The sequence below is a fragment of the Musa acuminata genome, chromosome BXJ1-6 (genome assembly GCF_036884655.1).
Source record: "Musa acuminata AAA Group cultivar baxijiao chromosome BXJ1-6, Cavendish_Baxijiao_AAA, whole genome shotgun sequence".
NCBI classification, from domain to species: domain Eukaryota; kingdom Viridiplantae; phylum Streptophyta; class Magnoliopsida; order Zingiberales; family Musaceae; genus Musa; species Musa acuminata.
In genome coordinates, this window is record NC_088332.1 from 2,623,855 (window position 1) to 2,647,274 (window position 23,420).

Here is a 23,420-nt window from a genome sequence, read left to right on the forward strand (position 1 = left end):
GGTGGTCCTTACTATATAAGAGATGTTGAATTCACTAAGTTCAATTATCATTTAATGAGCCTTCCTATGATGTTGGGCTTACAAAGGATCTAATGCATTAGCTTATTTGTTATGACAATGATATGATGAGCCTAAAAGTAAGATCAAAGTTTTTTAGTTATTAGGTTCAACCCGTATATTAGATTTTCAAAATTAGGATATTGGGATTTCACGTCTTTTGAATATGTGATTAGTATAATACATAAGCCTTTAGATTCGTTGCTCTTCTTGAGTTAGAATCAAGGTTATGGCTACTAGGTTATGGATAGATATAAGTATAAATCCTCTTTTGAACTAGGGTTGAAAAATTGGGGAGGAATCACTAAATATCCTTTAAGTGTACTAATCTCCTTTTGATACTGCTATTGTGTGGAGAGTCGTCCCCCACCACCCCACCTGTTGACTTTCATCGTGCTCCTCCGTAGCCCTCAAGCGACAAAGGAAGGGGCATGAGAGTCACATTTGCTGACCTTGCTGATGCCTATTGAACCTATTGTCGCCTCTACGCATACAGGGGAGGGTCCAACGAGTATCAATAGGGTCCGTAGAGGTGACCCTCGTACCCCTTCTTTCCTCGCACGAGGCTCACAGGTGAGCACGACGAGAGTGACGCAAGAGCGAAGGCGACGATGATTTCAACGGAGGTCAGTGAGATCCAACAAGGCTAGAGGTAAAATGATTATTTATAAAAAAACATTGTGTGACAATTTTTTAAAGTTGGGCGTTCTAGATTTTTTTTTTTAATTAGCCAGGAATTCGCCCTCAATAATATTATCGTAATATTGCTTCGGATTTATTCGGGGTCGTTTTTCCGTGACTGAACTCTCCCGCTTCTTCGGGCGATGATGGGCCCCCCGCTCGCAATGCGACAGCGGAGCCTACCGGCCGCGACTCGTCGTCCACCGGAGAAGCCGGCGAATGTTTCCTGTCAATATAAATTGACTCTGCCTGGAGAAGAAGCACAACAGCAATCTCTCTCTCTCTCTCTCTCCAGAGCAGGCAAATCCCAGGTTTTTGAGTTATTCCATTTGTTTTTTGGCCGATCGCCGTATCCGAGCTTCTTCATTGTTGGCTCGTTTTCCCAATAGGAAGCCTAATCCGCGACGACCTTTACCCGTTATCGTCGTTGCTCAGATTCTTATATGGCTGTGGCTGTCACATTGGGTTGTTCGCCTCGTTTCTTAGTGGGTTAATCCTTTTTCTTCTTCTTGATGCAAGCGTGCTCGGTTATGGCCTGCAAATTTAAGCATGTCTTTTGGTTTCTCCTTTTATTCTAGACGTGAACCTTGAGCGGAATTGCTGACGGTAGGAGACGGTAGAGGGGAATTCCGGGATGGCGAATCTAGTGAAAGAGGAGAAGAAGAATGAGAAGATAATTCGAGGGCTTCTGAAGCTTCCTGCCAACCGGAGGTGTATCAATTGCAATAGTCTGGTAAGGTTGTTTACTTTTCCTGATCTGGACACACATAAAACATGTCGTGTAGTCAATTCTTGGATTTCAGGATCGAAATAATTTGACGCTGACCTAGATCTACAATATGGTTTGCCAATTTAGAGTGATTTGTCAAATGTGATATGGTATGAGCCCGATGGGATGAATTGGCTACATTTGTTGGCATATTTTTCTGAGCCAGATGAAATTGTTCAGTTCTAAATGACAATGGGTGTAGCTGTTGTTAATTATTTATCTGCTATTGTACGTCTTATTGGAAGTTCTTTTTTGAAAAGAGTTTCCCGCAATCCATATTCCCATTAGTTTCTACAAACTCTACTTTTCTTTAGACTGGATGAATCATAGTCAATTGACTTCTTATCTTACTTCTAGGAGAATAAATGAAAAGTCAAGAAAAGATTACAAGTTATACCTGCATATAATTTGAATTCATACCTTAGAATATTAGTGCTGGATTTATGCATAAGGAAATGCAAAGTATAAAGCATAGACTCAAAATATAACTAGTCGATAAAATGTAATATGTGAAACAATTGTTTCTCGAGATGAAAGTAAATCAAAGGTGTCCAAGACTTGGAAGAAAATTATAATAATATCATGTAAATATAGATTAAGATGTAGAATAGATGCATTCAAAAAAATTGATCTAAATCACCACATCGATGTTCCTTACCATTATGAGGTTGGACAGACAATCATTAAAAAAAACTACCATTTCTTCTTTTTTCTTAATTCAAGAATTGTATTTTATGTAGGATCTAGATTGATAAAAGAAGAATATGATCAGGAGATTATACATGAAATGAATGTGTACCTGAAATTGATGATCAAGAAATTTCAAGAAATAGAAGAAGTAAAACACAATTCAGAAGTTTGCATAATGATCAAGGAAGGAGATTTAAGGAGACAGTGTGAGATGTTGAACTAAAACAGAACATGTGGAAAATTGGGTGGACATTGGCTATTTTTCAATTAAAAGAAACATTTTCCGAAATAACATGGGTGCTGATTCAGACATACTCTATAATTTAGTGTAGGAAAGGTAATGATATCTATTTAGATATCTGATTGTACCATGAAAGATAGAATAGATGATGATTATAGCAAATATATTGAGAATAAATTGAAGAAAAATTGCCTATGATGTCTGGAAATGATCAAAGAAAATCTGCAAATGCATCAACAAGATGAGGCAAGTAAATCCAAATTTGAGGTTGAACAGAAGTAGGAAGACCGAAGATGCATAGCAACAACAAAAGGTAACACTTCGATTATCTGGTTTTATATCAATTAATAATAGCATGAAATGGTCCATTCAGCTGAACCTAAATAGTTAGGCAGGTGCAATGTCTCTTCTTCTAGTTGTCATCATCATGTTGCGATCACTGTTACTATCGTTTCCCAATAATTGTTTCATAAGGTGATGCCTGGTTGTCTGCAATATGTCCTATACTCAAATAGGAGATATTCAGATAGACAGATAAAACTATTTTTATGGACTATGTGAAAAAATAAAAACCTGACTGTAACTGCAGGCAGTTTGGATGGGTAAGATACTAAAATGTGAAAACGTAAAAATATTTCTACAGACTATGTCATTCAAGATATTGGACAACACAGATTTGATTTTTCGTGTTGATGTCATATGCAGAGAAATGTTGTTGATAGATCTTATGAAACCTTAGCTTTTAGTGTGACCATTCTACATTTTGTATGTGCTCACATCATAATTAGTGCGACCAGTATACCCAAGATGAGTAAACATTAGCTGTTACACTCATACTGCTCTATTATTCATCTAGAATGCTATATATCAGGCAGCTACTGCAGTCTGGTATACACGGAAAACTCATGGATCTAATTATCTTCGAGCGGTCAGGCAATCATTCCTTGGATCTTATTACCCAGAATTTGCTGCCACATTTTTGTTGCAAACCTTCTTTTAAATTGAGCAAGGGTGGACTGAAACATGTGTGCACTGTATCTTTCACTATTTTACTACAGCGCGCCCTTGAGTTTGCTATATATGCAGAGAGCATCAGTGTATATCAAAGGACATGCTGCAACTTAGTTTGAACTTAAGGTGTTCTAGAAATTGGTTTCTTGATACTGTTCTTGTTAAGTTGCTTGTTATTAACATTTGTGAAGCTAACATAGAAACCTTGACAGGGGCCACAATACGTGTGCACAAATTTCTGGACCTTTGTCTGTACAAACTGTAGCGGAATACAGTAAGTATTATGCTACGTCATCATGGTGTTGTTCCTTCATCTGCATGTTAGCTGTTCCTAATATTAGCTTTATCATGAATGTTTTTTGTTTATCAGTCGGGAATTTACCCACCGAATTAAGTCCATATCTATGGCTAAATTTTCTTCTCAAGAAGTGGCAGCCCTTCAAGAAGGGGGAAACGAGGTACTACCATCTACGTCTGTTTCACTTTTGGAATATGTATTAATTTAGGGCTACTATTTTCAAGGCTACTTGTGTGTGATTTCTGAACAGCGTGCCAGAGAACTTTACTTGAAGGACTGGGACCCACAACATCATTCATTTCCTCATAGCAGGTTACTGCTGGTTCTGTGTTTTGGTTCTTTAGTATTTTATCAGAAGGTAAAGTTGATTCCCTTGCTGTTATTTTGAGTTCCAGTAATATCGATAGACTCAGGGATTTCATTAAGAATGTTTACGTGTATCGGAGGTATACTAGGGAAAGTGTTGGAGACAGGCCTCAGAAAATGAAGGTGTGGTAACCAAGGAATTGTTGATTTGGATTATATGAAATTTGCTGGAAGTCCTTTCTCAGTTCTCTGTTTAGTATAATTGTTTTGTGTTTGTTCTCTTGCAGGATAAAAGGGATAACTATAATGAAAACCAGAAAGCAGAATCATATAAAAGTGGATTGAGAAGCCCACCATATGAAGATCGATATTGTCCTAGTGGTAGAAATAGTGATCGTATTTTCAGATATAACTATGGAGAAAGAAGTCCTGGATATGATCAAGGTAAATACAAGAGAAGTCCAGCTTATTTTGAGGTGGTAGATGACAGGCGTAGAGATAATAAAGTTGGAAATGTAAGACAAAACAGAAGACTTGAAGCCCCTAGGTTTCTGGATGCACCAAATCCAGAGGGGAAATCACCAGAGGAGAAATCACCAGATCATCAGAAAAATGTTAATAAGTCGAGTGACCCAGTGGTGAACCAAGCGAAGGATACCTCGGTTGATGATATACCACCACTTAAGATTGGTGAAACAGCTATATCTATGGTTACTGATGATTCTACACAAATGGTCCCTGATGATTCTACACAAATGGAGGTGGGTTTTTATACTGTTTTCTTTTGTTGATTGCTACTTGTGTCTATGGTTACTGCCAAATGGATTTTGTTTCATGCAATTCATGCTTAGTACCTATGATATACGTGTTGCAGGACCTTTTCTATTTGATAAGAAACAAAATACCAGAGGTTATCCTTTTTTCTTTGAACTTGCAAAACTGTCATTCTGATGCTGAATAGTTCCAATTTGTCTGTCAAAGCAGACAACATTTGTTGGCAGGGCAGCCCAACAGGGCCTCTACCGGTGCTGGGTCTGCAAGGATAAATGTAAGATTTTAAATACCAGTAAAATACTGGTTTTAGTAATATATCAAACCAGTGGTATACTGACCTGTACCTATTGGTGTCATTGTAAAACATTACAAAAATAAAAATTAATTGAATGGTATTGAGCTATATGTTTTGATGCTGATACATATTCAGAAAAGTAAATATTGATTAGTACATGTTGGTCTAATAGAGAGGTTATTGTGGTGTCTTAAACCCTGGTGAATCAGTATAAAGGAGCAACCAAAACATAACATCAAGCCTCACCCTCTGAACTGTCGAAAAGGAACATGACCATTTTTTGGATTTTTAATTTAGAGAAAGTACTCCTTGTGTTGATGATTGAGGTTGTTATATGGACATTGTTGGAATTCAATCTTAACAATATTCTAAAAAAAAAGCACCATAACTTGATATACATATACCATACAAATTAAGCAATAAGTCATAAGTTAATTATATGATGTAATTAAGGGAAAATACCAAAAATTGCATAGATAGGTTCATAGAGCTGTGTCGAATTGATGATACTCCTGTGCAGTTCATGCAGCTACACATATATGGAAAAGTACTACAAATCCAAAGGTAGGCTGATGGACTTCTTTTGGTACATGTTATGAAATGTAGTTCATGTGAAGGCCAATTATGTATAGCTTTTTCTTTGTTGCCTCAAATAAGGCCTAGGGAACATCACTAAACTCTATGGCTATTTAATTGCTAATTTTTCATCTAAGCACATACATAAATGAGCTCCTAAGAGCCTTAAAATGAGGGTGTGTTGCCACGTGTAAAATCTCGTTTGGTATATATCAACTATATATATTTATCTTAAGATGCTAATCATTAAGAATTAAGAAATCTATTTGTTTATTTATTATAGCCATAAATAGATTATGAGTTTGTTTTATCTGGAAACCTATATGTGAGTCATTCATCGTCATTGTTTGCAGAGTAATTTATCTTCAAGCAGCATATGCTCCGCTGATGCAAATTCAGTACAGTTGAAAGGATCGTACTTTGAAAGTCTGATGGATTTAATTGTGGATCCGAATCTTCCTGTTGCTACAACAGAAGAACAAGCAGTTCCTCAACAAACTACCTCTGATACTGATGATGGTGGAAATTCATCAGCTTCTGATATTTCAGGTCAGCAAAAAGTAAGTCAAGTAGCTCCAGATGCAAACCCATTAGTATCTGTTCTTGGTCAGTTATCAGTTTCAGAACCTGCAGCTAAAGAAAATGTATCAACTGTATCTGTTTCTGGTATTGATTCCTCTCCCAAAGCCAGTGGTGGAGAAAACCTGCCCACAATTCAGCAGGAACAACTGTCATTACTTAAATCCACTGGTAGTCCCAGTAATCAGCCATCCAATGTACCTGCTGTTGGAACTTCAAATGACCAGGTAAAGGACTTTGATTTTCATGTTCATCTCATAGGTTTTTATGATGTTTCATCTTGTGCATACTTCTTTTCAGACTTCGATGTCATCAGTGGCACCACACGAGCAAGGATCTTTCACTGCCGCATCTATCAACCCATCTGGCCATCTACCTCAGATAACCACTAAGTCATCTCAAGAAACAAATGCTGGAATTTCTTCACAACCAACTTCTGCAGGGAGTACACATGGTGGAAGGAAAGAACTACCAGCGGTATCTTATTAATATATTTTATTGCTGATTTTTTTTCAGTGTTGCCATATTTCCTCGTGAATATTAATGTCTGCAGGATCTTTTCACTTCTCTTTATCCAACTACACCTCTATCAGCTCCAGGTTGGCAAAGAGGGTCATATCCTGGCATAGGGTATAACATGCAATTTCCTACTAGAGTGGTATATACTTTTACTTTAACTCACATATTATCATATTCATCTGATTCATATTTTTCAATCTTTTGAGGCTAACTTTGAAATATTTTTTTCCTTTAGACTGCGGCTACATACACACAGACTTCAAAGTCTGTGAACCCATTTGATCTTACTAGTGATCCAGCTCCAACGGTATGATAGTTCTCTCTTGCTGTTGAACAATTATATGTGACCTACATATTCAGTATCTAGTTAAAAAAATTAATTTTTATCTGGCATGAGAAGCAATACCTCACTAGCTTGATGTTTGTCTATAAGTGGAATCATTTGAATTTTGAAGTTCCCTTACATTTGTTTTCTTGGAACATGAACACTTCTCACTTTTTGTTTCATATCAGGTTTTTCCCTTTATAGATATACCCTATAGAGTTCATAAGAACTAGTTGTACATTTTTTTTCTCGTTAAGGAAAATATTTATACAGTGATGTTAGTGTAAAAAATTCTAGAAGATCTATTTTTTGGAAGATCATATTTCAGCAGTCATTTGTAATGATTGAGCATCCAAAACCTGCAGTTGAAAAACACTAGTTCGTTGTGTTACTAATAGAAGCAGAAAGTTTGCTCAAGTAAATGTGATGTCTGTTTAATATCAGTCTCTCTTAAAAGAACTATTTCATAAGAAATTTTTAGTGGCTGATATATTGGGCAAATCAGTTGTGATGAAGATTGTCTCTTCTCTGTGCATCCTTTTTTTTTAGGAATTTTTCTTTTTTGGATGTTGTAGAATATCTATATAACTTATAAGTGTTGTTGGACAGATTTCTTGGGGCTTTCTGGATCCTTCTCTAATTATGCCTTCATGATCTTATGATGTAAATAGTCCTAAGATAATTTTGATAGATTTGGCAACCCAACAGAAGCAGATTTTCACAGATTTTTTTTCTCTTTTACTCTCTTTATTAGTACTTTTTTATTTGATAGATTACAACATTTAGTAGTTTAAGCACATCAATTATAAGATATTCAGAACTGAGCTAGAAGAATCTTAAATTATCAACAAAATTTGGTATCCATTTGCTTGTTGGATCCATATTTGAATATTGACGTAGATGGTTGCATATTTTGCTACATAGATCGGACAATATGATGTTGATTATCTTAGTTATGTTGCATTTATTTTAAATGCTTCCTATACAGTAGCTGTCATATGATTACGACTTTTCAGTGGTTTTCTTCTTGCATGAGACAGTTCCCATCAGTGACACCTCAGCAAGTGCCATTACCAAACATGACTTCCCCACTCGCTTTCATTCGAACTTCCAGTTTTGGAACCCCTTCCCCACGATGGAATCCCTCAGAACACTTGCCCTATGCAACAAGTGTCTCTCCAGGTAAAAATATGTGATGCCCCTTAGGTTTTATATCCATTGAAAAACTTGCAAACAGTTATGTTCTGGCGTCACTAATTAAAAATTCAAACTTCAGGTACCTTCATGATGCATCAGGTTCCAAACAACATGCCTCGTGAACTAGCCATGATGTCAGTGGGGTAAGTCTTCTAATGAGATATAATGGCTACTTTGCCGATTTTTTATTTTTTGGAAGCAATATATAGGAGCCTTTGATGGAAATCAATTGCTTTGTTTCCCTGATAATTATACAAAAACTCAGGTATTTGCCCTCTGAGTGGGTTAATATAGTTCTTAATATAACTTTTACACTTTTTCTCCCATTATTGCTTGCTGCCACTGGACTAAAATAAAAACTATATATAGTATTTAGTAAGAAGCTGCTCGTGTCATCAGATCTTCCCATTTTTCTTTGATGATGAGAAAAGAGCAAGAGAAAGAAATCTTCTGTTGGATGAATCTCATTTCCCTGCTCCAATTGCTTTTTCCACTAGAAACAATGGTTTTGATTAAAAGTAATATCTGATAGTGATCTCAGATACATGGTTCATACTTAATGAGCTGCAAAATTTTTTTCTAAGAAAGGAACTTATTATCATCATCAAAATTTAATATTCTTAAGCCAATAAGACCGTACATATTAAAACTAGTTATCATGTTTGAAAGCTTAATCAAGTTCCCTTAGGTGAAATACCATCGGAAACAAAAGAGCTTTTGTCACCTGCTACTCAATTAAGTTGTGTTTCTGTGTAATATTGCATATGCTATTATTTACAGAAAAGGACCGACTTTTACAGACATTAATGGACGCTTTATGCATATCATTGCAGTAATCAAGGCGGATTAGGTCCTGACAACAGAGGAACTGATTGTGGTACTTCAGGTATCCATCAACAGCCAGCTATCAGCTACGCCCAAGCAAGTACTCCGAATTCTATCAATCCTGTTGGGGGCAATCCATTTGGATGAACATGATAACGGTAGATATGGTCCGTTGACAAAATCATGCCCTTTGTTTGCTACTAAAACTAAAACATTACAGAAATCTAGCTCCAGCTTTGTTATGAAACTAGCAACCATGTGAAGAAGTTTGCAGTCTGTGGCTTCCATGGTAAGACCCCAAATACAAACATAAATACATACATGCATATATTTGTTTTCTGCAAAACTAGAATAAAGGGGGAAAGTGTGATTGGTTTCTGATTTTGGGGAAGGTGCATCAAGAAAATGAATCCAAGCATTCTGATACGTCTAATTATGGTTTATTGCTGCAAGATGGTTAATACATGTTTACCAGTTGTTGGCTAGTTTTCTTGACTGTTGGGTTCATGATGTTCTTGCCTCGTCTATCGTTTGACCACTACCACTGTAAGTTTCCTTGTTTTCTAGCTTTCTGCGGAATTTATACTTTCATTTTCTTTTTTCTATATTATTTGGGAAATGTCAACAAGGCTAAAAGCTATTACCATTTTGTTTTAAGAGTAATCATGGTTTTGCTCGATTTATCCAAGTCAACAAATGCATAATCTTCCATATTTTCCTTTTCCCCTTTTCTTCTTGATGGAATTAGTTAAATGGAACAAGGAAAGTGATCAGTGTTTACATGGCGGAAGTATTTTCTTCTTGAGCAATACATCAGTTCAAGTTTCACTTTGAAATCATCCGTAATGTTTGTTCTACCAACCCACAGAATTTTATGATACTGATATGAGCTGCTCATCCAGGCTAGTTGGATCAAAATTTTAATTCTTGGGTTGCACAATATCCAGATCTCCATGATGCTAACCTTTGTTTACAGCTTAAGTTTTGCAATGTGATTACTAGAAAAAGAAATAGTTCAAATATGAAATATATATATCTTAATCTTTTTAGTGTATACTGGTGATAAAGATGGTTTGAAATCAAAGTCGGATTATATATATTGGGTCTCCTCATAATTCTACAAACTTAGTTATAACGTAGTTATTTGTCCACATATGATTAGGTTATTGCACCAATTAAGATTTTGCATCTCCATGATAGAAATTTTGAACTGGATGACCAGTGACTACAAAAGCCTAAGCTTATGAAAAGACTCAATATATTTATGAATTCTAATATTTTTATCATGTGTGGGTTGACTTAGGTTTCATATGAAACCGAATCGTAGATGGTGCAAGCCAAGAAAATAGAGAATTGCACAAAATGAAGATAAATATAGAATTCAAATATATAATCTGATACGATGATAAAGATTTTGAATGGAATAATTGTCACTTCAACTTGTTCCAAATTTTGACAAAAAAAAAGGCAGCAAAATTCAATAGGAGAGAGCTCACCTGATCAACATTTTCGCCTCGACAGCAAACACCAGCTGCTACATCAACCCCAAATACGCATGAACCGGTCGATAGCCTCCTATAGAAAATACTCACTCTTTCTCTTCTTGTATGATTTGATTTAGAAGACGATTTCTGTAGAACTTGATCAACGGGAGCAAGCAACAACCATTTCTCCTCCATATTACTTCTCAAAGATCATGGCAATGATGAGCCAAGCTTAATGCCTGCTACCTACAATCACAACAAACACAATTTCTTACCTCAAACTTGTGGCGATAAAATAGGCTGGTGAACCAACTCCATGGACCGCATCAACCGCAGACTTCTTTCAAAGAATTCCTGATGTCCCCAACACCTTTATGCAAACTTGTTTCTCCACCAGCAGGTAATTTTTTGTAGTTGCAAGAAGTGAAGGAAACGAAAAAACCAAACAGATCCTCGCTGTTTGACATTGGCCTCCACCTCATCTGAATCAATGTCCAGTAAAATTTTGTTAGGAGGAACATAAGCGTGAAGAATGAAATAGGTAGGAATCAGGTACATGTGTTTTAACTGACCCAGCATCCAACAACATCCTGCTTGAATGATCATACGACACCGAACCATCAAAAGCTACCAAACGTTTAGGTCGCTAGCTTCTATCAACATCTTGCTTTTGCATTCTTAATATCGAAGAATACATCATCTGGTTCATGAACCAAGAGACTGAGACTGTGCTTATTGTACTGATGAATTGACAAGTCTAACTAGCCACAAAGTCAGATACAAGTCAAACAGATCTCAGAATCATTTTCTAATGATTACACCGAAATGTAAGCTTAGCTAGATGGACTGTTATAGTTGACAGACATGTGAATCAATGAACCTTCTTGATGGCAATATGGATGATGAAAAACCCCATACTATAAATCTCCAACTTAGCAATGGACATGGTACGCCAATGAATACCAGTTGCGCTCTAGCAAACTAGGATGCTCATCCTCTATAGGACCTGGCAATTCTGGAATTGAAGACCAATATATCTGCATGCAACAAGTGTGTTTAATGCACAAAAAGAACAGGGACCATTCCTCCGCTTGTTGGGATCCAAGCAACCCGACAACATATATTTCAACTGCCTACTAATAACAATTGAACTCTAGATCTCGTTGCCAATTTAAGGGGTGTACAATTTATAGAGCCAGAAAGTTAAAAAGGCGTAAACTAGATGCCTCCACTCCACTAAAACCATTTTGTTTTTGACTGTAGCACACTTCTTCAAAGATCAATAATTGCCAACTTAAGGAGGATCATTGAACCAAGACATTTTGTTAAGCTTAACAAGTATAACCCTATATTTAAGCATATTTTATGCTATAATAGGCAGCACAAAATACAGGAAAAAGATGATGAAAGCTAGTTTTAGGCTGAATCAAATACAAGTGTCAAGCACGAAAAAGAGAAAGAAACATGGAAATTTTCTGGTATGGTGATAACATTGGTGCTAAGCTAATTCAGTGAATCTCACTCATGAACAAGGGATAATGGAATTTTGGCGAAAAGTGAAAACGGGCTATAGTCACTCAACCATAGGCGTAATCCTTAAGACTCGTCTTAGTTAGGATTCACAAGTATAACCGTAAACGTAATAGTAAAACACGGTTAGGTTTCACGATGAATCAATTACTCCAATATCAAGGTAAGAAATGGAGGAAAAAAGGATGGAAATTGGTTGGTGCTAAAACTGAAGTAAAAAAAAGAAAGCTTTTTGTTTCATAGTCTACCAAATTGGGGCGTGAACGAATGGTTTCTTAAACTGCATTGAACGGGAACAAAGGCTCAGTACCCAAAATCATCACCTTTTGGCTCGAATGATCACGATGTACTTAAAAGTATCGTGTACTCCGTAAAAGAAGAACAACTGCCAGAAAAGATTACAAAAAATTAATTTCAATTTACAAGAAAAGAACTGGAACGAGAAAAAGGAAACCGAACAACACGAATCACGAACGGGAAACAACAAAGAGAAAACCACAAAAACACAAGAGTTAGGCGTTGCATCAAACAGTGGAGATCAAAAGAAAAAGATAAAAACAGCAACCTAAATACAAATTTATAATCCGCGGGAAAGGGCACCCGATCCGTACCTGTACACAATCCTCTGCGTGGTAAATTATTCGCCGACGAAGAACCCTAATCTCTAAAAGAGGGGCGGAACCTCGAACTCCTTCCGAAACGATAGATTGAGTCGTGTGTGTGTGTGCGCGTGACAGAAAGAGAGAGAGAGAGAGAGCGAGAGATTTGAGATTTCCGCCTTTCCGTTCCCTCCCAAATGCTGCGGTGTTCGGCATAGCGACTTCCACGTGAGTCGTATTACTAAAAGACTGTGCGACGAAAAGTGACTAATTACATATTATTCATAGTTAATCTATCTATTTAAAAAAAATTATATATAAAATTTTTATAATTATAAAAATAAAACATGTAAATTTATTTTTGATAATATCATCGATTTTATCAATAAAAATAAAAAAATAAAAAATAAAAAGATAATTTTAACATCATAGTTGATGGTAACAAACAGTGTTAATGGTGACGGACGACGATACTACTGGAGGCTACAAGTGATTATTGTGGATGAGAAGAACAACAATGAGATGTGAGGGTAGCTCTGTATTTACGTCGACGTCGATACACATACAGAACAGTCCTCATCTCTTGTCGTCGTTCTCCTCATCCACGATAACTACTCATGACCCCTAATGACGTCGTTATCCATCATCACTAACGTCACCCGCTACCACCAATTGAAATATTAGAACTATCCTTTTTATCTTTTGTTTTCGTGATTCCGTCGGTAAAATCAATGACGTCAAGATAAATCGATTTAGATATTTTTATTTTTATAATTATAGATATTTTAATATAAATTTTTAAGGTGTAAAGATCGAAATACTAACAATGTCTAATCAAGCACTTAACTCGAGTTCCAACCAAACAAAAAAAAACAAAACTAACTTTATATTTTTCTTGTGCATAATATCCTTTTTTTATTTATTTTTGTGAGAGCGCCCTTATTTTAAAAAATAAAATAAAAAATTATGTTTTTATTTTGTCCCATCAATCACGCTGATTGAACCCTCGCCATCTTTAAGGAGGGCACCCTCAATCTCATCACATTAAAGGAGCACGTTCCCATTCACTTCTATCCCTCACTACCGTTCCTTCAAGAGAGCAATATAGCTAAAAGAGAAAGGGTATTGAAAGGAAGGAGAGAGGGGAAGCCGATCGTGACTGTTATAAGGTCGATAAGGATGGCAGAGCGAAAGCAAAAGAAAGCAAAAAGGGGCACTCCAAAAAAAAAAAAACACATTGACTCAAAAATCATCCAACACTAGATAAAAATCAATGGTAATTATTTCACTCGCGATCTATTGGCACAAAAATCAATGACTAGCTTTTGAAAAGACATAATATTTATGACATACTAATTATAATTTGCTAGATTAGACAATTATTTACATGGGCAAGAATGAATGGAACCATAATTTTCATGATCTAAGTTCTCAAAAAATATTGTAACATGATTTTATCTGTCTCATGTGAAAGCTGATCAAATCCACAACAGCACTGGAAGTTGAAGCTCAGAAGATTCAGCATGTCATTGGGAGTTCTTAGTGGATAAATCTGTTGTTGACAAACTTGATCCTTCAAGTGTCATGCAACACAATCTTAAACAGTAAATATAATCAACTACAATGTCCAAAAACACAATTACACGAGTCTTTCTCTGCTCTTTTTCCTTTTCTCCTTTCATTTTCCAGAAGAAAGCAATGAATCTAGATGTTACCAACAATATGTGAGATAATATATCTTCTTTATATTTGTTATTTTCGGGGTGAATATTCAGATTCGAGTTCTTTCCCAAGCTGCTTGGCTTCTGTTTTTGCTGTCAGTATAACATCATCAATGAAGCTTCTCTGAGGAAATTCATCAGGCAGAAGGCTTCGATATATTTCAAACTGTTCGTCGGCTTCCTTCGTTTTGTCTAATAAACTGTAGATGACACCCTGCACGCATAATGCAAATATACGTCAGCATGAGACATTGCAGCCACGATGATGGTAAGCCAGTTTCTTGCAATGAGGTTAAGAAGTAAAACAGTCATTATTTATGATGGCAAAAGTTAAATGGAGCTAGGGCCCGGATCTCCCAAGCTGCAAAACTTAAAGAGAAAAATCATAAAAAGAGCAAAACCAAACAACAAGTTTTGGATATGTGATGCTAGCACATTGATAAACCTAAAGCACACCATGGTGAGATGCAGAAAGGCTGTAAGTTACACAACCACATGACATGAAGAACTTGAAGATGCCACTTGTGGCCACAAAGATGTAGATTTCATGGAAAAGTCAAAACCAGTAACCATGAAACATGCACATAAATTTGAGCAAGAATATCAAACATTAGTCTTCCGGATACGGTCGCCACAATTGGATGCAACTAATAGTTACAGACTACAACAGAAAGATATCCAATGAGAAACTATACCTGGCAGAGGTACGGTCGAAAGTCACGAGGATCCTCATTGACAAGATCTTGAAAATGCTGAGAAGCACCTTCTAGGTCACCCTGAATGACAAAATATAAGCCTTGACACTAAGGATAAGCTACTGGTCGCTGACACATATATATATTTGCAAGATGACGACCACAAAATAAATTTCAGGGGGAATTGGTAAAAGTTAGTACCACTATGGCATGCATTTGTGCGATCAGGATCTTTATATTCCGCTCGTCAGTGACTCTGTTCTCACGACGTGCAAGATCTAAAGCTTTATGCAGCATCTCAAAAGCAGCTGCACTTTCACGACTCTTGTGCATGGCTAAGGCAAGACCCTAACATGGAAGAGCTGCACATTTTAGATCCTGAAGCATTTCTTTAAGAAACAAGAAAAGATTAAATGTGATATTTCTGTTGACTTTTCTTTGCGGCACTTTATTAGAAGGACAAAGCAATTTAATACAACACAAAACTAGTATAAAGAGGGCTTTTAGCACACAGAGTATAATCAGTAAATTTCATAATTTTATATGAATTCAAAAGTCAAAACTACTAAAAAGTTGGTTACCTCCCAGTTGAAGGTACATCTCAGCAATGTATTTTCATGAAAGCTCAAGAAAACAGACGGGATCTAATATGTTAAATCATTAAGTCTCATGAACCATAGAGCTATATAGGTTGCAACTCTATAAGAAAACATAAGGACACTGTGATCTCCTAGGCAACTGGAAACAAACATGACAACAATCTATGCACTCAAAGATATCTATATCGAAGGTTCTAAAAATAACTTGATCCAAATTAGATTGATCGAATACATATTGTGGACAAAGATCAATTGAACCCACTGTTGGAACCCTCATCTTTTCTAGATCTTCCAGTGTACGGTTCATGAGATCAGTAAGAGTCTGGTGCAATAAGCCTATCTCAAGTGAATCAACCCAGACAGACCAATCTATGACATCTAAGAATCAGGAGATGAAAGAAGATGAACAAAGAAAAAAAAAGAAGAAAGCTGAGGAAAAAGCTAAATTTGCTGATTGATTAAATGTTCAAACACATACAATGAAGAAAAACAAAACAATTTTTACACCCTAAGTTCAGTACATATGTCAATTTTTTTACTGGTTACGTTGACCATGCAGTGCATGCAGGCTTAGGTTTTATTTTCTCTTTACCTTGTATCTTTATCTTCAATCTAATTTGCTGTTTCACTGTGGTTTCTCGATATGATTCATGGATTAGATGTTGAACCATACCCCAACCTTGGCTGATCCTGTTGATCCAGATCCCCACTTCAGGAACTAGTGTCCATCCCTGGAAAGCTGCTGGCAGTCATATAACTAAGTCTACATGTAGAACCCCCACAAAGAATCACAATCTACAATCAGATTGAATTTCAAACAAAGACAATTTTATATTTCAATGCACAAGATATTCATGAACTCCTATTTGGACCCGATTTGCCAATCTCTTTGCATTTGATAGCTGATTCTTGCAGGTCAAACAACCAAAATTTCTTATTCAAGGAGGAAGCAAGTATTTATTTAAGTAACACATAAAAGAACAAAAAATTTTAAACTGAAACCAGGTCCACAAGGAAGGGGCATGCGAACGTGATATAGATGTGCATCCAGTTGTCCAATTTGATAAGACAAAAAATGGGGATTTGGGCAAACAAATATTACAAAGCAACATGATACGTATGTTGCAGCCTTACAAGAACTCAAATATGGAAATTTAAATTCATAAAACTTTAAAATCATAAAAAGATCTACTCTATGAATTTCTATTGTTGTTTGGCATAGTATAATCAATAGTTGGACAAATGCCCGATTTGCAAATTAGCAAATATGTATCCAACATCTCATGAGTTTGGATACGAGGAGTTCTTAAAAAAAACACCTTCTGCCAGATTACCAAATGGAACAAAAGCCTGTTGGGTGGTTTCAGAATCACTCTATGAAAAAGCATCTTATCCTACATCATGAATCTTACACGAGTATCTGTAACCTGCATACAAATACTAATACTCAGCAAGCAAATTACAAATAAAATTATTGCATGTCTTTGATCTCTTAAACCTAATATATCACCGAGGGGTCTCTTATAATCTGTTGATGGTTGCTAGTACACAGAATCACAAAGTATTACTTTTATGAAGAAAAGAAGGGAACTTACGGAGCATCACCCTTTGGAAATGCAATAACCAAATACAAAAATCGTTTGAATGAAACAGATGGATGAAAATTTTATTGCCTTGTACATGTCCTCAAAAGCTTACAACCTGAACCATACACCGAATTGAACAATTCGGATATAGAATAACAAACTCAAACCTACTATCGAAGGGTCAGGTTTGGATAACAACTAGATCAACCAAAAATCAACCTACTTCAAATTCAACACAAACTTCCTGAATTGTCATTGTATTCATAGCATTGGCAGCCTCTGAGAAATGAAATTTAATGTTATTAACCATTAATACCTTAGCCATAGGATACTTCTAAATGAACCTGAATTCAACCAACCTAATTTGAACCCCGCCACAACTTAGTATGAGTTTCCATCCTATTCATAGCATTGGCAACCTCTAAGAAGTGAAAAAGTTGATCGGGCTATTCATGATACTTAATGAGTTCAAAAAACTAGCTTACATGCAAAGCTCTAATCAAGAGAGGCCTCTCCTTCAATATATCCTTGAAAAGTCTCTTAGCCTTGTCCAGCTTTCCCATCAACTCATAGCACAGACCCTGCAACAGCCTCCATTCCACGTCATCCGGCTCCAACTCGATCAGCCGCTCCACGAGTCTCACCGCCTCCTCTCTCTTCCCCTTCTTCAACTTACCATACAAAACCACCTTCAGCGCTTCCACGTCCTTTGGGTTCTTCTGCAACACCCTGGCGTACATCTCTACCTCATCCTCTCCCGACGCATCGATCTTCTCCTCCAACGGCGCCGAAAAATTGCTCCTTTGGGCACCATCCAGCGCCAAAGCAGACCGCGTACCCAGTCTCCCGAAGAAGACAAGCGAGCCGATAAGCAAGACGGCGGCTCCGCCGGCGATCCTTCTCAAGAAGTTCGCATTTTGACGGCTGAGTGGGGGGATTTGGGGTGTCCGGGAGCACGAAATCTTGGGGAGATATGGGACGAGCCGATCTGAGGCTAGGGTTTTGGTGGAGAGAGGGAAGGGCTGAAGGAGGCGAGGAGGAGCTAAGGTGGAGGTTAGGGTTCTTGTCGAGTCGATCCGAAGTCCTAAATTGGAGGGTCTTTGGTGGAATTGAGGGGCGGAGAGTATGGCGGAATGGAAGCTCGCCATGGAAGAGTTCCTGCTCAAAAACCGCGGCTTAAACCCTCTTTGGCATCCGGCGAGAACGAAAAGCGCCCGTCCACAATATCGTGATTATTATATTGTGAACCATAATAATTTTTATTTTTATTTTTACTTCTCCTATCTACCAAGCCCTTTTATATCGTGATTAAGGTTGCCTAAATTTTCCATTATTATATTATATAATTATGTTTTAAAATATTTTTAATTAAACATATGGTTTCACCAATCGAAGTTTGAGGAAATCTATGACCGATCCGAGTTTGATACCGTGTATATGAAAATTTGTACACTAAATTTTAAATTGAGAGACCGATATAATTATTATCTTAAATTCGAGTCCGCACATCATGTAAAGAAAATTGATCGAATAATTCAAAACATATTGAATCTGACAATTCCAAACATTTTAGAGAGTGATTGCTTAATCAAATCGATACCACAACCACATGGTATTAAGCCTTAAAACTCCAATTCAGTTAAGACAATAACTTTCAGTTAAAGTTAGGAAGAAATTTTTCTCATATTGCTCATTAGCGGACAGGCATCAGTTTGCCAAAAGAAAGAAAACATTAGGTTTCAGTCAGAAGAGACGTTTAGCATCCAAAATCAATGGCAAGTAGAGAGTCAGACCATATAGGTAATGTGTATTCCCACAAAGGTTATGAATGCTCTTGAATCAAATAAACCAACCAATAGGACAAAAAGATGCATCATTTATGACTTATTATGTTAGAACTGACTAAGAGGTCTGTAAAAACCATCTAGAATTTGATCAGATAACAACACAACCATACTCAAGGGTAAAATAAGAAGCATAACTGAGGCAAGCACAAGAGTAAAGCATTCGAGCTAAATAGACCAAGTGTGAGGAGCCCTAATCAACCCAGACACCAAAATATTGTGTTCGATAAGACAGCCATCTAAACCAATCTTCCTGAAAATCTTCAGATGAATTTCAACATAGAGCAGACCTTTTGATTGATACTCCATTCTTGATAAAACTTCCAACTGCAACTGGTCCATACAGTGAGTTATTAAGCCTACACCGAAGCTCATGCCACATGCAGTTAGCGATGACGAAATGCTTCAAAGAAATGTTTATAAAATTTGCTAATTGAATGAAATTACCAGTAAGGAAATACATTTTAACACAAAATTGTACTAGCGTTGAAGAAAAGACAATTTTTCCAGATATATCTCTGCAATCTTTAAATTTTCAGCTGTGCTGGTATTAGCATAAAAGTTAGGGATGTGGTCAAGCTGCTTTATTTGTTGTACATTTCAGGCTTGAGCACACCAACATAAGGCAAGTTCCTGTAAAGCTCATCATAATCCATGCCATAACCCACAACAAAGCTATCTGGGCACTGCAACAAGGAAATTGAAAAGTAATGTCACAGTTCGTGTGATGACATCATGAATGCTTCCAAAGAAGCTTGAATCTTTGAAGTGATACAATTTGCAGGAAGCAATTATCTAACGAAATAGCACTAAACTATATGCATGTTAGTAGCATCAAAGTTCAACGAAAGACAGCACTTATAAAAAAAAATATAGTGCTAAAAGATGAATCATGATAACAAACTCAATAGCCATCTGATCATTACAAAGTAAACTAGTAAATGCTAATGCTGTGACATGACTGCATGATCACATGTTACCTATATACATAGACAGAAGTCGTCGTACAACAAAAATATTTATGAACAAAATTTTATTACTGATATTATATAAAGCAAGCCACTCACCTCAAACCCCCTATAGAATTTTCCCCCTCCAACAAGCTCGAAATGAACTTTCCTTCTTGCAGGTTTATCAAGAAAAGTACAAACCGACACAGAGATAGCACCTTTGGTTCTCAAATGTGGAATGAGACAGGAAACAGTATTTCCTGTGTCTACAATATCCTCAACCTACAAAATATTACATCTGATAAGGAAACCACCAAAGAACATGCAAGGTTTTTCCTGATAAAAAAAAAACAAAAAGAACATTTTAAGAGTACAACCACATAATTTTGGAAAGAAACTCTACTGGAACATTTTAGGAACAAAAACATTCAATACCTCTCATGGCTAAGTATATGGATGAGCAGACCACCTAATATTTCTTATATGAGATGTAGGATAGCTCAGTAAGAAAAGAGCTCATTAAGTAGACAGGGAACAAGATAAGCTAACAAACTCGCAGCAGTATGCGCTACATGCCAAGTATAACACCTTGCGTGTTGCATTCGTGCCCATAGCAAAAAGTTGTAGAATCTGTTGTGGGTCAAATTCAAACCTAAAAAAATATTGCACTAAAAGCTGGGTTTTGTTAGGAAGAAACAAAAGCTCCTTACTGTGCAAATTAAACAAAGTGTCTAGCTTATGTCATGAGAATTTTAGAAGTCACAATGTCCTTGTCCGGGAGAAATCTCGATCCTTGATTGTTACTACGACTGCACTAGGGTACTGAAATACAAAGAAGTGAACTTTTTAAACCAATCTCATCCCAATAATGAATTCCAATATGACCTATTCTAAGGCCTCCTATTTCACAATGGAGTTTGTAAGTAACCTAGGATGAAGCGATAGTGTGCGAGAAGCCTTCACCTTTTCATTTCAACTGGGCAGTGGTGCAAACAATATTAAAATAAAGTAGCTTTGCATTTAGAACAACTCTTGAAAGGCCAACATCAGCCAAAATCTAGTCTCGAAATTGAGGAGAAGCTTCATAAATTCCTGCGAAAAACATGTTATGTATGTCAATAAGTATATTATTTTGGCTCTTGAATTTCTTTACATAAGGAAACAAAGCTCCAATAGTCCCATTTATAATAGCTTCCTCAAAACAGGATTATGTGGGTATAGCACAAGTTTTATGTCCTTGCATCACAACCTATCACATACTATTCATGAAAACCAAGTAAACATGCTCCTGCAACATAAGGCTGTATTTAAATCATAAAAAGGAAAAAAAAAAGGTCAGGCTTTAATTTAAATGTCTAATATGAGTTATATAAAGTTTCAACATGTTTCTCCAGCTTATGCCCTTTCTACCATCAACTAAATGGAAACACAGCCCAGCCGCATCTTCTGACTTCTGAGTTCAGGCTTCACTCATCGATCGGTATATCAGTATAAAAGTTTGCTCGGCCTTCGATATCACAGTATAATAAACCAAAAGGACTGAATTCGGATAGCAGTTAAATTATCTGGAAAAGGGAGCAAAGATAAAATTCAATAACCAAAGGAAGCCATTTCAACTATTCCAGTTAACGAACTAAACTCGAAAGGAATATTTGTTTGCAACCAAAACGAAGCATGAACCTTAAATGTAGCACATCTGCGTCCAGACTCAGTTCAGTGAACAAACACCCACAAAAGGACCATAAAAACAAGAATAAAATCCTCAACCATGCAACGAAATTAAGAATGAAACCGATCGGTACCAACACGACATGCTTTCCTCTAATATCGATCTTGAGGTCGCTGGAGATCTTCGGGGCGCCGTTGGACTCCGTACCCGACCCGTACGACTCCACCCGGACAAAATCGACGGCCAACGGCAGGGTGATCCGCCTGACGAGGTCCGCAAGAAAGAGGAACGCACCGGTGGCAACGCCGACGAAGACAACGGGCGGCCCCGCCGCCCCGATGAGGTCGCCGGAGATCTCGGCGGCTAGCTCGGCGACGCGGCCCGCGATCTCCTGCTCCGTCCAAAGGATGCGCTCGATGTCGAACTCCGAACCCATCGGAGGCCGCAAGACTTCTAGGGTTAATCCTCGAGCTCGAATCCACAAACCCCTAACGCCGAACGAGACGTCGCAGGAGTATTTATGCGTGTCACGGTCATATGTGCATTTATATAGGGGGATTTAATGGGAAATTAAACTTAGTTACTTTTGATCATATAATATATTTAAAAAAATCCTTAATGTTGATAATTAATTATCATAAAATAGAATATACGATATTAATGATTCTATAAAAGTTTAAATTAGTTTAATAGAATTTGATTGGACTAAAAAAAGCTACATTTTATTACAGTATCGATTCAAAAAATCTTAATTTTAATAATTAATTATCATAAAATGTTATTTAAAAAGAACAAAAAACACTGATTATCTTACAATCATATCCTAATTATCTCAGGAAATTTTGGATTGATTTAATATAAATTATCAATTTACACTCATAATTGAACTAAGTTATATTTGATAAAAAAATTCTTTAAAAATCTCTCATTTTAATAATAAATTATCATAAAATATAAAAAAAAATAGAAAAAAAATATTATGTCAATGAACCATGTCCTAATATATTTATTAAATTTTAGGTTAATTTAGTGAAAGTTAACTAAATCACACTCAAAATTGAACTAAGTTATACTTCTATTAGTTCAGAAAACTTTAAATTTTAATAATTAATTATTATATATCTTTAAAAAGTAAATAAAATTGATACTAATCAACTTAAAATCAAAACTAAATCCAACTATACTCAATCATATAGTATAAACAAAAAACTCTAAATTTTATAAAATCTTTTAAAATAAAAAATAGTGTTAATCGTATTAGCATCAATGTTAGATAGTTTTGTCAAAGTTTTAATTTATTTGGTTGAAGTTGATCTAGTAACACTCGTAATTAAACTAGGTTATATTCGATCATAATTAAATTTCATAAAATCCTCCAAAAATATAAAACATAGTATTAATCATGTTAGCAAAATGACTAGATAGTTTTGTGAAAGTTTAATTTAATTTAGTCGAAGTTGATCAATTATACTTGAAATTAAACTAAATTATGGTTGATCATAAAATCTATCTAAAAGATCGAAGCTACATCAAAGAATCAAAATATATATATATTCTATTAAAGGCTAAGAAAGGTTTACAAAGTTCTACTTTCGAAGTT

The 23,420-nt window shown here is 36.2% G+C and overlaps 3 protein-coding genes and 1 long non-coding RNA gene across 10 annotated transcripts; 1 reads left to right on the forward strand and 3 right to left on the reverse strand.

The window, feature by feature from the left end:
• The first annotated feature begins 862 nt into the window (after positions 1 to 862).
• On the forward strand, positions 863 to 9,628 carry LOC103986600 (probable ADP-ribosylation factor GTPase-activating protein AGD14). 4 transcript variants are annotated; one of them, XM_065185907.1, is made up of 15 exons: positions 863 to 1,049; positions 1,128 to 1,223; positions 1,317 to 1,471; positions 3,662 to 3,723; positions 3,820 to 3,907; positions 3,998 to 4,059; positions 4,143 to 4,236; positions 4,341 to 4,814; positions 6,052 to 6,504; positions 6,578 to 6,754; positions 6,831 to 6,935; positions 7,032 to 7,103; positions 8,162 to 8,303; positions 8,398 to 8,461; positions 9,152 to 9,628. In XM_065185907.1, the coding sequence occupies exons 3-15, from the start codon at positions 1,373 to 1,375 to the stop codon at positions 9,288 to 9,290; spliced, it is 2,031 nt and encodes a 676-aa protein (XP_065041979.1). In that variant the 5' UTR covers positions 863 to 1,049; positions 1,128 to 1,223; positions 1,317 to 1,372; the 3' UTR covers positions 9,291 to 9,628. The 4 variants fall into 4 exon arrangements, with proteins under 4 accessions (XP_065041979.1, XP_065041980.1, XP_065041981.1 ...); XM_065185908.1 differs by having other exon boundaries at positions 1,128 to 1,203; XM_065185909.1 differs by lacking the exon at positions 863 to 1,049 and having other exon boundaries at positions 1,056 to 1,223; positions 6,052 to 6,247; positions 6,332 to 6,504.
• On the reverse strand, positions 9,131 to 12,950 carry LOC135675600 (uncharacterized). Of its 4 annotated transcripts, XR_010513934.1 has the most exons (5): positions 12,769 to 12,950; positions 12,481 to 12,542; positions 11,200 to 11,327; positions 10,640 to 11,109; positions 9,131 to 9,264 (listed from the first exon to the last, which is right to left on the reverse strand). It is a non-coding gene; the product is annotated as an uncharacterized LOC135675600 (long non-coding RNA). The 4 variants fall into 4 exon arrangements; XR_010513936.1 differs by lacking the exon at positions 12,481 to 12,542; XR_010513937.1 differs by lacking the exon at positions 11,200 to 11,327.
• Positions 12,951 to 14,258: 1,308 nt separating this feature from the next.
• Positions 14,259 to 18,575, reverse strand: LOC135675601 (protein SLOW GREEN 1, chloroplastic-like). The gene is made up of 4 exons (XM_065185910.1): positions 17,843 to 18,575; positions 15,374 to 15,520; positions 15,173 to 15,253; positions 14,259 to 14,691 (listed from the first exon to the last, which is right to left on the reverse strand). The coding sequence occupies exons 1-4, from the start codon at positions 18,503 to 18,505 to the stop codon at positions 14,509 to 14,511; spliced, it is 1,074 nt and encodes a 357-aa protein (XP_065041982.1). The 5' UTR covers positions 18,506 to 18,575; the 3' UTR covers positions 14,259 to 14,508.
• A 694-nt stretch (positions 18,576 to 19,269) lies between these two features.
• Positions 19,270 to 22,326, reverse strand: LOC135675602 (uncharacterized). Its single transcript, XM_065185911.1, has 3 exons — positions 21,954 to 22,326; positions 20,269 to 20,433; positions 19,270 to 19,887 (listed from the first exon to the last, which is right to left on the reverse strand). Exons 1-3 carry the CDS (start codon positions 22,254 to 22,256, stop codon positions 19,786 to 19,788), a joined length of 570 nt encoding a protein of 189 aa, XP_065041983.1. The 5' UTR covers positions 22,257 to 22,326; the 3' UTR covers positions 19,270 to 19,785.
• Positions 22,327 to 23,420: the final 1,094 nt, after the last annotated feature.

Bases quoted from the DNA above. Each gene is read 5' to 3' on its own strand.
- LOC103986600 (XM_065185907.1), top strand. From the start codon at position 1,373: ATGGCGAATCTAGTGAAAGAGGAGAAGAAGAATGAGAAGATAATTCGA. The intron at 6,936-7,031 runs GTATATACTTTT...TTTTTCCTTTAG, and splicing joins TGCAATTTCCTACTAGAGTG to ACTGCGGCTACATACACACA. The intron at 8,462-9,151 runs GTAAGTCTTCTA...ATATCATTGCAG, and splicing joins CTAGCCATGATGTCAGTGGG to TAATCAAGGCGGATTAGGTC.
- LOC135675601 (XM_065185910.1), bottom strand. From the start codon at position 18,505: ATGGCGAGCTTCCATTCCGCCATACTCTCCGCCCCTCAATTCCACCAA. The intron at 15,254-15,373 runs GTACTAACTTTT...TTTGTCATTCAG, and splicing joins CACAAATGCATGCCATAGTG to GGTGACCTAGAAGGTGCTTC. The intron at 14,692-15,172 runs GTATAGTTTCTC...TTATGCGTGCAG, and splicing joins TTCGACCGTACCTCTGCCAG to GGTGTCATCTACAGTTTATT.
- LOC135675602 (XM_065185911.1), bottom strand. From the start codon at position 22,256: ATGGGTTCGGAGTTCGACATCGAGCGCATCCTTTGGACGGAGCAGGAG. The intron at 20,434-21,953 runs GTACCGATCGGT...AATATTTTGTAG, and splicing joins GAGGAAAGCATGTCGTGTTG to GTTGAGGATATTGTAGACAC. The intron at 19,888-20,268 runs GTGAGTGGCTTG...TCCTTGTTGCAG, and splicing joins AATTCTATAGGGGGTTTGAG to TGCCCAGATAGCTTTGTTGT.